The 15,446-nt window shown below is 36.4% G+C and overlaps 1 protein-coding gene across 1 annotated transcript in view; it reads left to right on the forward strand.

Annotated features, from left to right (window-relative positions):
* Nucleotides 1-1,709: 1,709 nt before the first annotated feature.
* LOC101158539 (gamma-aminobutyric acid receptor subunit alpha-2) overlaps nucleotides 1,710-15,446 on the forward strand; it is a 48,027-nt gene continuing 34,290 nt past the window's right edge. Inside the window, exons 1-3 of the mRNA XM_004073634.4 lie at nucleotides 1,710-2,131; nucleotides 2,562-2,664; nucleotides 6,684-6,799. Of these exons, the coding sequence (XP_004073682.1) occupies nucleotides 2,594-2,664; nucleotides 6,684-6,799 (187 nt within the window). The 5' untranslated portion in view covers nucleotides 1,710-2,131; nucleotides 2,562-2,593. The remainder of the gene's footprint in view (nucleotides 2,132-2,561; nucleotides 2,665-6,683; nucleotides 6,800-15,446) is intronic.

Consider the following 15,446-nt stretch of genomic DNA (forward strand, 5'->3'; position numbering starts at 1 on the left):
GGGCCACCATAAAAGAAAATAAATAAATGTCTGGGAAAATTGTTGTTTGATTATGAAAAAAGTCCAACTTTTACAAGAATAAAGTTGTACATTTATAATTTAAAAATTCATTTTTTTACTAAGAAAAAGTCCTGCCTTTTTTTTTAAATAAAGTTTTTCGAGTATAAAAAAAAGTAAAGCAGAATTAGCTCGTTTCTTTGAGCAGTCTAATGTTGATCTCCTTTCTCTGCAGCATCAATTAAAAAGGTAATGTCCAATAGCCTTTGTTGAAACATTTTAAAACCAAAATGTAACATCTCATTTTTTGAATAGCATAATCTTGTAAAATTAAGATTTTTGACGCATACATTTTCAGCTTTATTTTTGTGATTGAAGCTTTTTCCTCAGTCGTGCAGTTTTTATTGTCATAGATGCGTGACTTTTTTCCTTGTAATGTTTCAACTTTTTTCTAATGATTGTATAACTTTATTTTTGTATATTGAAGAGGGTTTTTTTTCTTATAATTGTGGGTTATTTTTCTTGGAATTGTACAACTTTACTCTCAATGTAGGGTCTATTACTTTTTCTTATAACTTAATATTTGTAAAAATTTGACTTTTTTTCTCTCAAACTTTTACAACTTTATTCTAAAAGATCTTCTTATATAATGACCTGATTCCCCTTTATTTATTTATTCAGTCTTTTTTGGTCCCCCCCCCCCCCTTCAATCCAAGATTTCCTGTTCTAATGTCCATAAAGCTGCTGGCTCATTACGAATCTAAAGAAATTTTGAATATGAATGTAAGACCTACATTCTTAAACCTTGACATTATTCTGGTTTAAAAACAAACTAGAGAAAACACAAAACTGAACAACAGAAGCTGAACTAAATTATTAATTACACTGCAAAAACTGAATCTTGAAAAAGTAAAAGACTCTTGTTTTGCAAAAATGTGCCTTAATTATTTTTTTTCAAGAGAGAAAATCTTATCAAAGTTTTTCAATTGAGAAATAATCTTAGTTTAACAATACATGTCATTGTGAAGTGAATTTTTTTTTTTTAAATAAGAATTCTAGATTGGGTTATCTTCTTACAGCATTGGCAGATTTTTATTTATTTATTTATTTGACTAAAGAAAAAGTTTCTAATTTTAAGATTTTTTTTATTTCTTTCTAGAGGGCTGTTTTTGCAGTGCACCTATCGTCTTTCTGTGCATGCTGGGGAAAACCGTTTCTAAGGGACTTAAAAAATAATGATTTTATTTTTAATTTTAAATGCTGAGAGATGAGTCAGAGAAATAAATTTTCACTCTTAAAAAAACAGGTGTTAGAAAATAATTGCTGTTTGCACCAAAACACATAGTTGTAAACAAAACAAAGGGTCAGGAGTGCCAGCCAGCCCCTCTGTCTTTTTGTGTATTTTTAAGTAATATTAGGCATGTGGAAAAGGAAAATATCATTATTTATTTTTTTCATGCATGTGGTTCTATGTGGATGCTTTACATAAATTACCAGGTAAAATAAAATAAATAAAAATAAAGATGAACACCGAGAGACGCCTTGGCAACAAACCAAATTAATATTCAGCAATGATGTTCAGAGACTGAAATTGAAGCTCGCATTCCCGTACACAGGCTGCAGGTGGAAACCTCAGCGCATACCTGACTGCCTTTAGGACCCAGGGGCACCGCTTCTTTGTAGTTTTTCAGAAGATGAGGAGACTGAGATGCTCGTCTTGCCTATCACGATTCACATCGCGCCTCTGCTAGCTGAGGAGGATGCTGAACATGGCAATTTAAAGCCCGCTCCTGCAGCTTTTTCATTTTTTGTTTTTAGTTGTGCCTCTTTTTTCCCCTCACCTCGTGATTTCCTCTCCCTCTATCTCTCACTACACAGACACATATATTTTTATTAAGTAGGCCATTTTTTGGGGGGTTAAACCGCTGGATTCTGTGACAGCAAACACATCTCAGGAGCATTCCTCTTGTTGGCTGGAACCATGATTTATGGATGCCTGCAGCTCGGTTGTAATCACAGGCTCGTAACAGTCTCATCACAGGAGGAGAGAGCGGAGAATTCTCCTTAACTTTCAGAGGCATTTTGCAAGATTCTGCTGCAGCAAAGAGGCACTTGTGTTAAATTTCCTCTTAAGGTGAGTCTGTTTTCCTGCCTCACACACACAGAGCGTGTTTATTCTAATCATTTTTGTTGGCAGAAATCGAGTAAGATGCTGAGGAGCGATGGAGACAACCGTCGTCTTCTCACTGTTTGTGTCTTTTTCATGACTTAATATGATTATTTCTTATTAAAAACATAAAAGAGAAACTGTCAGGATGTCATTTTTTGGGGTAAATGTTAGATGAAAGAAAGAGTGGGATATGTCAGTGAATACTAATTACAGTCAGCGCCTGTCTCTGCCTCCTCCCCCCCCTCCATCCGTCCATTTATGTATTTGTTTATGCATTTATTGATGCCACTGCAAATGGGGAATCCCCAATAATATGTCTTGGTTTGGCTGTAAAGGTCACAGAATGATTCAGTGGCTTGTCAAGCCAGTTAAACTGGAGCTGTGTTCATTACAGCGACCGCCCTGCCTCTGGGTGCTGAAGCGGCCATGTGGATCAAGGAAGGCGCTCCTTCACTCCTCATCTGCCTGCTGGCCCTCACAACTCTCTGGAAAACCAGGTGAGTCCCTTCTGGATGGGATATTGGTCAGGACGTGGCCTCTGGAGGCACGAGGATCACACACTTAAGAAAAAAAAAAAGAAGTCAAAATCTACCCCTGTGTTCTGACCCTTACCTTGAAAGAGCCGCACAATCTTTCAAATTAAGAGCTGCACAATTCTATTTTTATGTGCTTAGATTGATAGATTAATTTATGACCTCTTGGATCATAAATAAATAAATATAAAAATCAATGTTTATGTGTAGGTCTTTTGTTTTTTGTTGGACAACAAAATGTTGTTGTTTTTTTCCAAATCATTCACCTTTTTTCCTTTTTTTGCTGCAATAGTATTTATAACACTTTTTTTTCAAAAACATTTTTGAAAGATGAACTAATTTCCTTTCAATATCATGTTATTTTCCAAATTAAACTATCCCTGTCAAACTGTATCTACTCAAGGTGTTGATACTGTTTGTACATATAGTGCATTTGTAGATTTAAAGAACTTGTGTGTGTGCACAATGAGGCATCAGGTAACCCCTAAGCTTGATCCCATTTTTGTTTTTATATCAACATTTATTCACTCTGCATTTGCAGAGTTGACTGAAACTCTTAACGAGATGCTAACACATCCTGTTTTCATCCCTGTGTTTGTTACCGCACTGTGATACCAGTGATAAGTTGAAGGCCAATCTGCTTAAAATGGACAAAAAAGAATAAAACTCAGGATTCACAAGTGTGTTTGAATCCATTTTGTTTTGATTATCACACTTGTAGCCACTTAGCCTTCCTTTTAAAGTCCAATCCAATCATCTTTTAATCCATTTTCAAAGCGTTCCTGTGGTCTTTTAATTAGGAGTTTGCCATTTTTTAGGGAAAATCGAAAAAACTTGTGTCGTTTTCCAGGACATAGTTTCTGCAGAGCAGCAGTAGTTGATTAGAAATTCTTCTCTGAGTTGCAGGACTGAGCTAGATGTCACCAGGAAAACAAAGAAGTACATTTGATTTAACTGACATTTCCCTTTATTTTTTTATATTTTGGCGTCATATATATAAAACAAATTCCTCCTGTGAGAACTGATATTAAATCAGTTTACATGCCAACAAGAGTTAACTTGCTAACCAACTCCAGAAATTAGTCTGACTGATGTCATTATCTGAATAATTATGGGAAATGTCCATATAATTTATGTTAGTTTTAAATTTCTGTTATTTTAAAATGTTCAGGTCTGTTCTTCAGTAATGTGGTGATGCTAACAGTCATAGCCTATTATTGTATAACACTAGCTTTGCTAATATGGAATTAATACGTCTGTAAAATGGATAAAATGTCGGACCTGTGTCATAACCATGTTTTTGCCTTTGTTTACACACACAGTGATGTAATACTGTGAAATAAATTGGTCAAACGTGGACACATGCTGGAAAAAACACTTATTGGGGAAGAAATCTACAAATGTTTAAGCGATTTCTCATTCATGTATAGCATTTTCGTTTTTTTTTAAAGGGCATTAGATTATCCTGTCTGCATGTTCGCTTAGAAGATCAGATGACTCAAGAAATCAGTTAATGATCTGATATTTGGTCTGCATATATGGTTACTGTTTGCTCATAAAGAAACTTGATGGCAGGTGAAAAGCATATAGATGCTAGATGGATTACCAAAATAAAAGCCTGTTCTTCTTTACATTTTCCTTTTATAATTTATCTCTCCACTACATTTGAAACTTTACGTTGATTGTCTTTCATTTCCAAGGATAGTTCTCGTTTTTAGAAATCACATTATTATTTAGATTGCCCTTTTGGCACAAATCCTTGCATCCATGTGTGTGTTTTATCAGTTTTCATGTAAAAGTATTTTATGGCAGTGGCCAGAGAGGCAGATCAGGGCACTCCGCTGCACACACTCGGACTGTTGACAAATGACTGCAGCCAGCAATGTCAGAAACACGTGAGACGATCTAAATAAGGCCACTGAATTCACCCTTGGGGCTTTCCATTTGCTGAATGTACAGAGATGGTCATTTTTTAAAACAATCTCACTGGTCAGTCTTTGTGGGAGTTTGTCATAGATGTGGAGGTACTAACGTCTGGAGTTAAGAAACACCAGTCAATTAGCTGCATTAAGCATCGACTGTCTATCAGAACTGGACTGAGTGACCCCCCTCCAAACAGGAAGTCCCCACTGGCTCCAAGAAGCCAAAATTCCATAGACTTCTATTGAGAAATAAAAAGCTGTTATTCAGTTATTATATTTGTCAGAATAACCATTCTTGCTCTGCTACTTTCATTTTTTTACACTTTCTTGCTAATACTATTTTTTTCCATGATATTTTTTTCTATAGTAAAAGTTATTCAAAGCATAAACTGGCCAATCAGACGCCTTTATAAGAGATGCCTGCTGGCCCTTACGTCCTACATTCAAAACATTTGGCAGATTTTGTATTGATCGCTTTCAGATGGTAGGGGTGTGGACTTCCGGCAAGCTCGCTCCTGATTGGCGAGAGTGGTTGCCATAGAATTTTAGACCAACTTGGACCAATCACAGCTGACTGACAATTTCTGATTCCAACATGGGGGTGTCTGTATCGCGAAACAATGGCGATTTAATTCATTTCCATTCACCGGAGCCACAAATTAACCATTACCAATGTTTTTTTTTATGCCATTAAGCTTATTTGGTTCCAGGACTTGAGTTATTTGTTTATTGTAATCATTTTGGGATCATTTGAACAAATGAATGTCCAGGATGTTGCTAGCCTAACAGAGGAAATAGCAAAACACTGGAAATTGTTGTGAATCAGGACCAGATAAAATAATGCGGTTGGAAAAAGGCTGTAGCTGACTGTGATGTAGATGCTATGATCGACAAGCCAAACATTAATTGGTCACAGGTTGTTGTAAAAAATATTTTCAACTTAAAACTAAAAACTTGGATGCATTTCTTTTTACCAGTCTGATAAAAAATGGTCAAACAAAGTTGAATAAAAAAATGTAAAAGGATAAAACGTTTAAATGATACACTAAAATGATGGAAAGCAATTACGCTAACTCAAACTTTAGACATGCAACTTGGAGGTTTGGGAAGGGATTTTGGAATAAATAACTGCATGTATTAGTTTTATTATTATCACTATTATTTTTATTATCTTGTGTTGATTTGCTAAGGCAGGAGAAGCAGATATAATAAGATCCTTTTCTTCTGTCTCTCCTTTTTTTAACATCTGCCCTTATTTTGAAATATTTTGTATGCATAGTTAGTTAAGTTTGCATGAAATCAAAATGTTTAGATATAACATTAGTGTCGGATAACCAGAATTACTTACTTTTGTATCAAGGGATATATTTTTATTTATTAGTTAAATTATTTAATGTAACTTTAAAAATTAACCTGCAATGTTGTAAAAAATCCTGAAAATAACTGCTAAAAAATTATCATGTAATGCAAGTTTTCTAAAGGACAAGTTCTCAACAAAGCTGTTGCTCTAAGATGAGCTTTTTTCCCATTTACTAAAGTAATCTAGCAATATTAGAGTTATTTAAATTTCATATTTTTGCATTAACTGACTCCAGTTATAATAAAATGATGCTTAGGTTTGTGAATAATCTCAACATCGGAAATAGCCTCCAGCTAATAAGAAGTCATGATTCTGACAAAAGGCGCACAGATGTAGGTTTTCATTCGATGCTAAGTAAAATATGACCGTAAACTGGAGCTGTTGGAGTGGAGCTGTCAACAAGGCTGATTAGTTTGTCTTGCATTGAGTCCACTGAATTTATTTTCCATAAATCTCTGCTCTGATTACATTTGCATATTCAGATGTGTTTTGGTTCCAAGATCAGATGGCTCTCCAACATTTTACCTTGAACTGGGTCAGCCATGATGAGACGTAACACGCATGGCTGTGTGGGCATTTAAGCCAGATAGTAATTAGCTCCTAGCTTTGCATAAATCCAACCTGAAAAAAGGGAGCTTCATCTGAAAGAGATGTTTTTGTCGTGTCTCAGCTGCTTTTTGCATCGCTTCTCTCCTCACCAGATCCGTCAATGCTGATGCCACATCGGATGCCTTTAAAACCAACATCACCCTGTTCACACGCATCTTGGACAGACTGCTGGATGGATATGACAACCGTCTGCGGCCCGGTCTTGGAGGTGAGTGAGCTGAGAACTGCCGCTGCAGTCACTCAGAAGGCTTTTGCACAGGTTAGCCACTGGATAATTGTTGATGCACAACTGCACGTGTTACCTTTTTTAACAGATGACAGCTCATTTGAGGTGAGAACACAACATCAGCTTTCATAGTGCCAGTTATCTTTCCCCTTAGGAGTACACAGACGAATGCATTCTGTGCAGAAAAAATATAATTTTGATTACATAACACAAAGCCCACTTCCAGGAAAGAAAGACACATTTAACCCCACACATGCCTTTGTCCACACCTGTGCACCGTGCAAAATCTTCCATAATTTAAACCACAGCAACCTAATAATAATATTTGAAATTTAATTGACTGGCTCTGTGATGCTTTCTTTACAACATCCTGCTCCTCATCATCTGTGCACCTCTACGCTTCCCTCCTCATCCTTAGAATTGCACGTTTGGCGTCCCTTTTGATTAGCTGGCCTCCTCACCCCAAAGCTGAGTCCCTCCCCCAGGACTTGGCGTAGTTTGAATTTCAAATTCCTGAGGCCATCCGTCCAGCCCAGGAGCTGCCATATGGGCATGCAGATCTCCTTTAGCCTGGCTGTGCTCGGCTTGTTCAGAATCACATAAATTAAGGAGGCTTCCAGGTTTTTACTGTGCAGGACAGGCAATTATAGATAGTCTATTTAAACACTGCAACCTATATTTGTAGCTGAAAAAGTCAATTCACTCATTATATACATATTTCTGTTTTAATTATGTGTTTTTATGACTTTATTGTAAGTAATGCAGCTGTGATTGAAAAGCAAAGAAAAACTGAACTTTTGATATTTTCTGTATTGTTCCCTTGCTGTATCACGGTTTATCTTTTGCAGTCTTGTTGTTTCGCAGATTTTTTCAGTGCAATTTTGCAGCGTAATGTGTTCTGCCTCCTGATTGGCTGTTGCATCCTCTGTGCCAGGTCTCCTGTGTTCAAATCTATGTAAATCTTCGATGGCGAGCAAATCTTTGTTTTCATTCAATAAAACAGTCACAGGCTTGTTTTTCTGTGAAGGCTTGAACTTTGAGAGTTTAAACAAGAGAGAAAATTTCTTCATATCTGTCTGAGAAAAATGTAGAAATTGTGTAGAGAAGAGTGTCACAACCTTAACGCCGCGCATATTGCCCGGATGAAAATTGGTCATACGGGAAAATGCGTGGAAAAAGTGAGAAAAGTTGTGGCCTTCACGTGAAATTTTCACAGATGTATCGCGAATGAACCACGTTAAAACCACAAAAGAAGTGCGAATAAACCACGTAAAGAACACTTACAGCTACGTAGAACATTCTTCATCAGTGGTTTGAGCAGTAATTTTAACCTGATATGTGCGTTGTATCCGCAATATAAAAGTTATAAATCAGTGGTACATGCGTAAAAAGTCTGTTAAACATATCTGGAATGGTCGTGGAAAGCCACAAATTTGCATATGCATCTCAAAAAAATCATGCACAGTTGCATAAGATTTGCATAATAATTGTGTATAAACTATGTAAAATACGCATAAACTACGTATTTCTCAACCAACCAAAAATTCTAAACAGATAAAAACGGTATTCATGTGATGACCTGTCGGCCGAAACCCTCGACGAACATCTGTGCACATTGACGAATGATGAGCGCTAGAAAAAATTTATTAATTACGTATCTTACGCATGTACAACAAAAGACTAACATTTCAGAGATGTGGATAAAGCGCAAAATGTGTGTAGAGAGTGAGTAACACAGCCTTAGCAACATCTGTCCTTGCTGCAAAAATTCACGAATTTCTCCTGTGAAAACGAGGGAACGCTGTGACCTCAAAAATGTAAAGTCATATGCTCTAACATTTGTTTTAGTATTTACCAGTTTACAGCTTTTACTTTTTTCAGAAACAAAAATTTGACTGAATGTTGATTCAGTTCACAAACTCAATCTGTGCCCACAGTATTGAAAATTTAGCAGAATTCATAGATTGCCTCCTCCTTCATAAGTCAGCAATTTACCAACTCCCCCTATTATAATTCTTCCATCACCGTGCTTAACAATTAGCACATGCCTAAGTGAATATGCACTCTTTTCTTCTCAGAATATATGTGTAGCCATCCTGGCCAGATATAGTAATCTGCATTCCCTCTGAGTTGAAGATAAGGATTTTTTTTTCTTGAAAATGACAGAAGCTCGTGCTCGTTAGAAGTAGGGTGGTCTTTCTTGGATGGCAGCCCTTTGGTTTATGGCCTCATAAAACCTGCTAAACTGCTGACAGCAGAACTGGTTCTCTACTGGCTTCCAGTCTACTGCACAGTTTTTCTTTTTCATGTTTTCATCAATCTTATTTCGCACTGAAGGGGACATTTTTGATCACAGCTCAAATCATGGCAGCAGAATGTTGTGGCAGTTCAATGTAAGTTTGGTAGTACAGTCTTGAAAGAAAATTAAGCTCAAAGTTGCATTTCTGAGTATTTCTTTATTCAAAACATTATGAATCAGAAGCAGACAAAATCCTTTTGTTAAAAAAAAGCATATTTGTTACGTGGAAAACACGCTGAGTGGACAGCAAGCTCCCTGCTCCTCTCCATTCTGATGCATCCACTTTTAGACGACTAGATGTATGCCTTTGTTTTCCTTGTTCGAGCTCGAATCTGTATGGCCGGATAGCTTCAATAATGCTAACAATTTTTTTTGCACCTGTAATGTTAAGTTAGGGGTGTGAGGGGCTGTAAGCTAGCAGGAAAACGTGTACACCGAGAGCTCTCAGCAATTGAAGAGGGAAGGGGGGTCGGGGTTGCTCCGCACCAAGAGTCCGGCCCACAACTCAGAGGTGAATTTCAAATGAACTACTGCAGCTCGGCAAAAACTATACAGAAATCAACACCGTTTTTTAGATTTTGGCCAAAAACAGCATAATTCTAATTAAAAGACCACTAGGAATGCTTTTTTTAAGTTTTTACAGCTGTTACAGCTTATTCTTCTGTTCTTTTTATATTAAAAATCTCTTTCATATGTTATTTCTGTCCAAAAAAATATTAGAAAGCCTGATGTGAAGCATTTCTAAAATAAAATCATGCCAATGTCTGCCCCCCAACTGCAAAACATAATTAAATAATATTTATTTCACATCTGCATGAGGTCTTCTGGCACTGTATTATGCAAAAAAATAATAATAAAAAGAAAGAAAAAGAAAAATGCTTTTAAGCAATTTTTTATGCCCTCAACTGGATTTGTTTGGTTTAATGGTAAATGCACTTTTCTACCTGGGGTTCGGTGTCTTGCCCAAGGACACTTCGACATATGGATGAGGCGGGAATCTAACCCATAATCTTCCGATCAGAGGTCGACCGCCCTAGCGCTGCACCACGGCCTCCCATCAATAACATTGTCATGATTTTGAATGGTACCTCGCGAAATTCTCTGACCAACAGATCGGTTGGACTGTTTATTCCAGCAAGAAAACAGCTCCTTGAAATAAAACACCTAAATAAAACATGAAAACACAGATCAGATGCTTTCAAGTCTGTTCCAGAACCATGAGAGCACATACATTTTTATAAGTGAAAGCCAAAGCCTGCAACACTTAAAGTGCTGCTCTGTATTGTACCCATTAGCGTGCACGGGGACTACACCGAGCCGCAGAACTCTGTCTGAAAAAGAAACACAACATGGCATCAGATGTAATTTTCCACATCCTGGGCACATTAGATCCGTATGTCTCATCTGTGGGGAAAAGATGTAAATGCTTCACTGGACGTCCATTTATACCACATTGATAACGCCTGGAAAAGGAAGATTATCCTGTCTCCACGAGAGCGCCCGTTCACATGTGTGGGACGTTCGGTGTCCAAGAGTCAACCCTTTCTACGGTTTTCACGGTTCATGTAACATTTATCAGACATTTATCAGCATTTGTCAACAATTTTGTACGAAGTGGATTGCAGAATAATGAGCCCTTTCGGTGCTGGATTTACTCTCCTTTCTCAAAAAGGTTTTAACCTTTTAAGAACAAGGCCTTATTTTAATTTGGGACACAATTATAACAAAAGATAGATAATTTCCTTCAATCAGTTGATGTTTTTTTTTTAATGTCTTCATCAAGAACCATCTCTCGTGTCCCAAAAGAGACACAAGAAAACTAAAAAGATTTTTTTGAGTCAAAACCAAAACAAAAAAGATGAAAATGGTGATAAAAATGGTACCAATTTAAAAAACGGTGTCGTTTCATAGACATAGTTTCTCCAGAGCTTGACTACTTTCCAATCACAGTCTACAAGCTTTTTCCTGCGGTATTTTTTTTGCCTGCTTCTTACTTACAATGGTTTAGAGAAATACGGTGGCCCTGAAGTCCAAATCACTTAAACACAACAATTAAAAAAACAAAAACAAATATTACATTTTAGAAATCAAAACAAATTCCAGACACCACAACACAATTCTAAAAATAATGAAAATACATAAAAATGAAAGATTTCAGTAAACAAAACTAATTTCCAGAAATCAAAATGAAATATTTGAAACGAAAAACAACAAAGTGGAAAAAGTAGTTACTGTGGGGCTTCACTGTTTGGATGATGACATTTGGCATTTTGCATTTTGAAGTGATACTGGATTTGATTTGTGCCAGTGGCGGAGCTAGAACGTTTTATATGGGGGGTGGGAGGGGGGCAGAGGACTTTGAAAGAGTGGCAGATGGGAACAGCAGAGTGGAAGGCCATAACAAATGAAAGGATCAACAGAGTGTTCTAAACTGTCTTGTTATTGTAAGTAATATTAAAACTGCAACTATTTGAGCTGACATGCTATTACCAATGTGTAGAGAAGATTGTATTGATAATTTCTTAATCTTTGTCAATATTTGATACTAATATTGGCTCAAAAATTGAGAAGGCAATGTTTTTTGCTGGGAGGGGCAGCTGGCCCCCTTTGCCCCCCAGTAGCTCCGCGCCTGCCATGCACCAATAATAAAACATTAAAGACACATTTGAAGACACATTTGAAAATTGGATAAATGTCATCATCCAACACCAAAATATTCCAGTTTCTTGTTGTGTTTAATTTTATAACATTTTTTTTCTAGACATTAATCGGTTTTCTGATAGAATTCAATTCTATTTTGTTTAATTTAATTTTGAATTGTGTTTCGATACCTGGAATTTGTTTTGATTTCTAAACTGCATTTCTCTTTTTAATTGTCGTTGTGATCTTTCCAATGATTTTTTTGTGTTAATTTGTTGTTATGATTTGGACTTCAATGCAATTTTCTTAATATATGTCCCCCAATCTCAGAAAAATACCACAAGAACTTGTTACAAAGACCAACCGTACAGTTCAAATAATAGAGAAATGAAAGATTATGACCAAAAAAAATCACGTTTTGACTTAAATTTTACAAATTTACAGATAAAATTTACAGGATTTTATCTGTAAATAAGGTCTTCTGGACTGAGGTACTGTTTATTAATCATTGTTTGGCTTTCAAAGATAATTAGTTTGGAATAATTGGAAATAAGCAATAATTCTTAGGGACATTTTTTTTATTGGTGCTTTGGTGTTTCTTTTTGTGATTTTCTTTTTCCCAAACTTAGAAACAGATTGTTCGGTGTAACTAATGTATTTGTTGTAGGACTCTCTACAGTTTTCTTCCTTATTACAAATACTGTGTAAAGAACGTTTGTGTTGTTCGTACTAAAATAATGCTAAGACGTCATAAGTGTATGTTAGATTTCCAACAGCTGTGCTATAAAGAGCTACAAATGCAAAAAAACAAACAGAAACCTCTTTAGTATTTAGTATAATTTTATTTAATATCACCACGTGTAATTAAAAACTCCACTAAGAGGGTTGCAATTACTTTTGTGACAGATGAAAGTGGCCATTTCACATGTTGTTCTCTGTTCAATGTTGTCAAATCTGTCTTGTCAGATTGCAGGATGAGTTCATCTCTCACACGGCTCAACATTTTGTTTTTCTTCGTTTTCTCCTCTTTTTTTTTTTTTCTAAACCGACAGCAGTGAGCTGACATTTGGATAGCTGCACAGTGGAATACTCAGTCTGACACAGGCAGGTTGAGCCTTACCTCTTAAACATGGTTCAGCAGCTCCATCTGCACCAAGTGATTCAGATTGCACGAAACACACACGTTTGGGACTGTGGCTGCCGAGTAAATGAACTTTGGGTATTGTCCCCGTTCTCATTTTTCCTAAAGTCCTGGAGCATTAAATGCACTTTTGATATTTTCAAATAGTAAACACAAACCCCCTCCAGGAAGAATGCTTTTCTGAAGTTTTTGTTTTGAATAATGTTTTATAATGCAAGTGGATCTGGCTTGAATTACACTTACTACTGGTGTCGCATTTTAATGTAATTTTAACTAGTTAATTAACCCTTTAAACCAAAGCTGTCACCGGCGACCGCTAAATAACACACTTTTTGACATACCGTAAATCCTCAACCGTTTACGCGATTGTCGTAAATGAAACGATTCTGCTGCGGAGAAAGGCAGCTTTTAACAGCAGCTTTGCCCTATAATGCAACACTTTATGTTCCAATCTCTGATGCTGATGACGTTTGGCAGCATTGTTTGGTGCAAAATGGCGACTGAATTGACTTTAATTGGTTGGAGCCAGCAATAAGCCATTTTCTGCGGGTGATGTCACACTCACTCTGTCCAGTTCTCTTATACAGTCAATGGTTCTAGTAAGATTTTATTGATAAAATCATTTTCTCTCTCATTGTCCACAAAAATCTGGTGACTTAGTAATATTATTGGACTGTCTGCTGATCTAACTGCCTTTTTTATGTGTAGAAACAAAAATGTTTCTCTCTAAATAACAAATTTATTAAATAAAGAATAGGACAATAAATGTATCTAAAAATATTCAGAGAAAATATTTCCTTAACACTCAATCAAAATGGATTATGCCAAACAAAATGTTGTCAAACATTTGAACAAGATAGTGAATGATCGCTGTCACATAAATGTTCATAAAACAGTTCAGCTCTTAAGACAAGGCAAAAGTGTGGAAATGCAATGATGACTGCAGATTGAACAGACATGATGAGTTCACTGGGATGTAAACATAAATGCCCGTCCCATTTCCTGCCTTTTCCAGGTCAAGTGGAATATTTGGCTTTGTTGAACAAAAGAATGAGCAAAAGATGATCTGTGAAAAACGAATTTTAAATCATTTTACATATTAATTCCATTTTAGTTTTCTGATTATAGTTTAAACAGGCTGGATTATGCTATCTCCATTTTTACACCAGTTTTCATTTTTGCTTTAGCTTACTACGATTGCTCAAACTAACTAAAATAAATACTTGTCACATTTCTGAATTAAGATAAACAAGTTGCCAATTTCGATTTGAATTACCATTACATTACCTGTAAGTAAACTGTTCAATTAGTATTTTTTTTCTTTTCTTTTCATCCAAAACCAGCCATTTGATAAGGTTTGTCTCATTTTGGATAAAGTGACTTTAACTGAATGAATGCAGAACTTTCATCAGTACAGGTAAAATAGGTAAAAGCAGTTTTGGCTCTTTTGCTTTAACCCAAGCTCATGTTTCCTCTACACATGTAGTAACAGTGCACCAGTTATGCAGAAGGAACATTTGTGGTAATATGACCCAAGTTGTGATGTCCACATACAGTATGTAGACGCCAGGTCTGAATAGGCTAAATTGAAATCCACCCACTTTCTGAACCAGCTTAATCTCTTTGGGGTTGTGGGGTTGCTGGAGCCTATCCTAGCTACTGTGGGGTGAAGGAATGGTGCACCTTGGACAGGTCGTCAGTCTGCTGCACATACACATACACACTCACACGCACACCCAGATTCATTGCCTGTTTTTGGACTGTGGGAGAAAAACCTACCGGGAGAACATTCAAATTCCACACGGGAAGGTCCCAGCTGGGATTTGAACTCTCACTGTGAGGGCAAAGGGTTAACCACTACCCCACCGTCCAGCCCTAAATAAAAAACATTGTTTTTGCTTTCAGGTGAAACCCAAACTGCAATTCCTTTCCTTGTGTACAATATATCAGATTTATATTATTTATTTATTTAACGCCAGCTGCCTTTTAATTGGCTCACTGCCTCTCCACAGAATTACTGTGCAGGGTGTTTTATGCATTCATCAGTAAAGTAAATGAATCAAATCAATGTGTTTGTGTGCTGTAGGAAAAAAAAATCAATTTAGATCCACCTTATCCACATAATTGCATCTGCTTTACATAACCAATATGCCTTGCTGAATGGATTCAACCTATTGACCAGCAGCCTGCCGCCTCCTGTTGATTTAGGTTACCTTATTAACATGACAGCAGTTTATCATGCAGTCTGTGATTTACAGTGTAATTATTTTTTTGAGAATGAAGATGCAATAAAAAAACTGATCCTAGATACTTAGAAAAAGTAATGACAGGTTTTTATCATTCATCTATGTGGGGAGTTTTCAAGCTGTTTATCACTCTGTGATTAAAAAAAAAAAAAAAGAAAAACCCTACAAACCCTTAATTACAGTAAAAACATCAACCTCTTTTGTAAACTATTACAATAATGGGTTCTGGTAGGAGGGAGATGAATAGTGCTGCACCTTTCGTGCACTAAGAGGGCTTTACTTATGAGGAGGAATGATTTCTCT

Source organism: Oryzias latipes, chromosome 10 (genome assembly GCF_002234675.1).
Source record: "Oryzias latipes chromosome 10, ASM223467v1".
NCBI lineage: Eukaryota > Metazoa > Chordata > Actinopteri > Beloniformes > Adrianichthyidae > Oryzias > Oryzias latipes.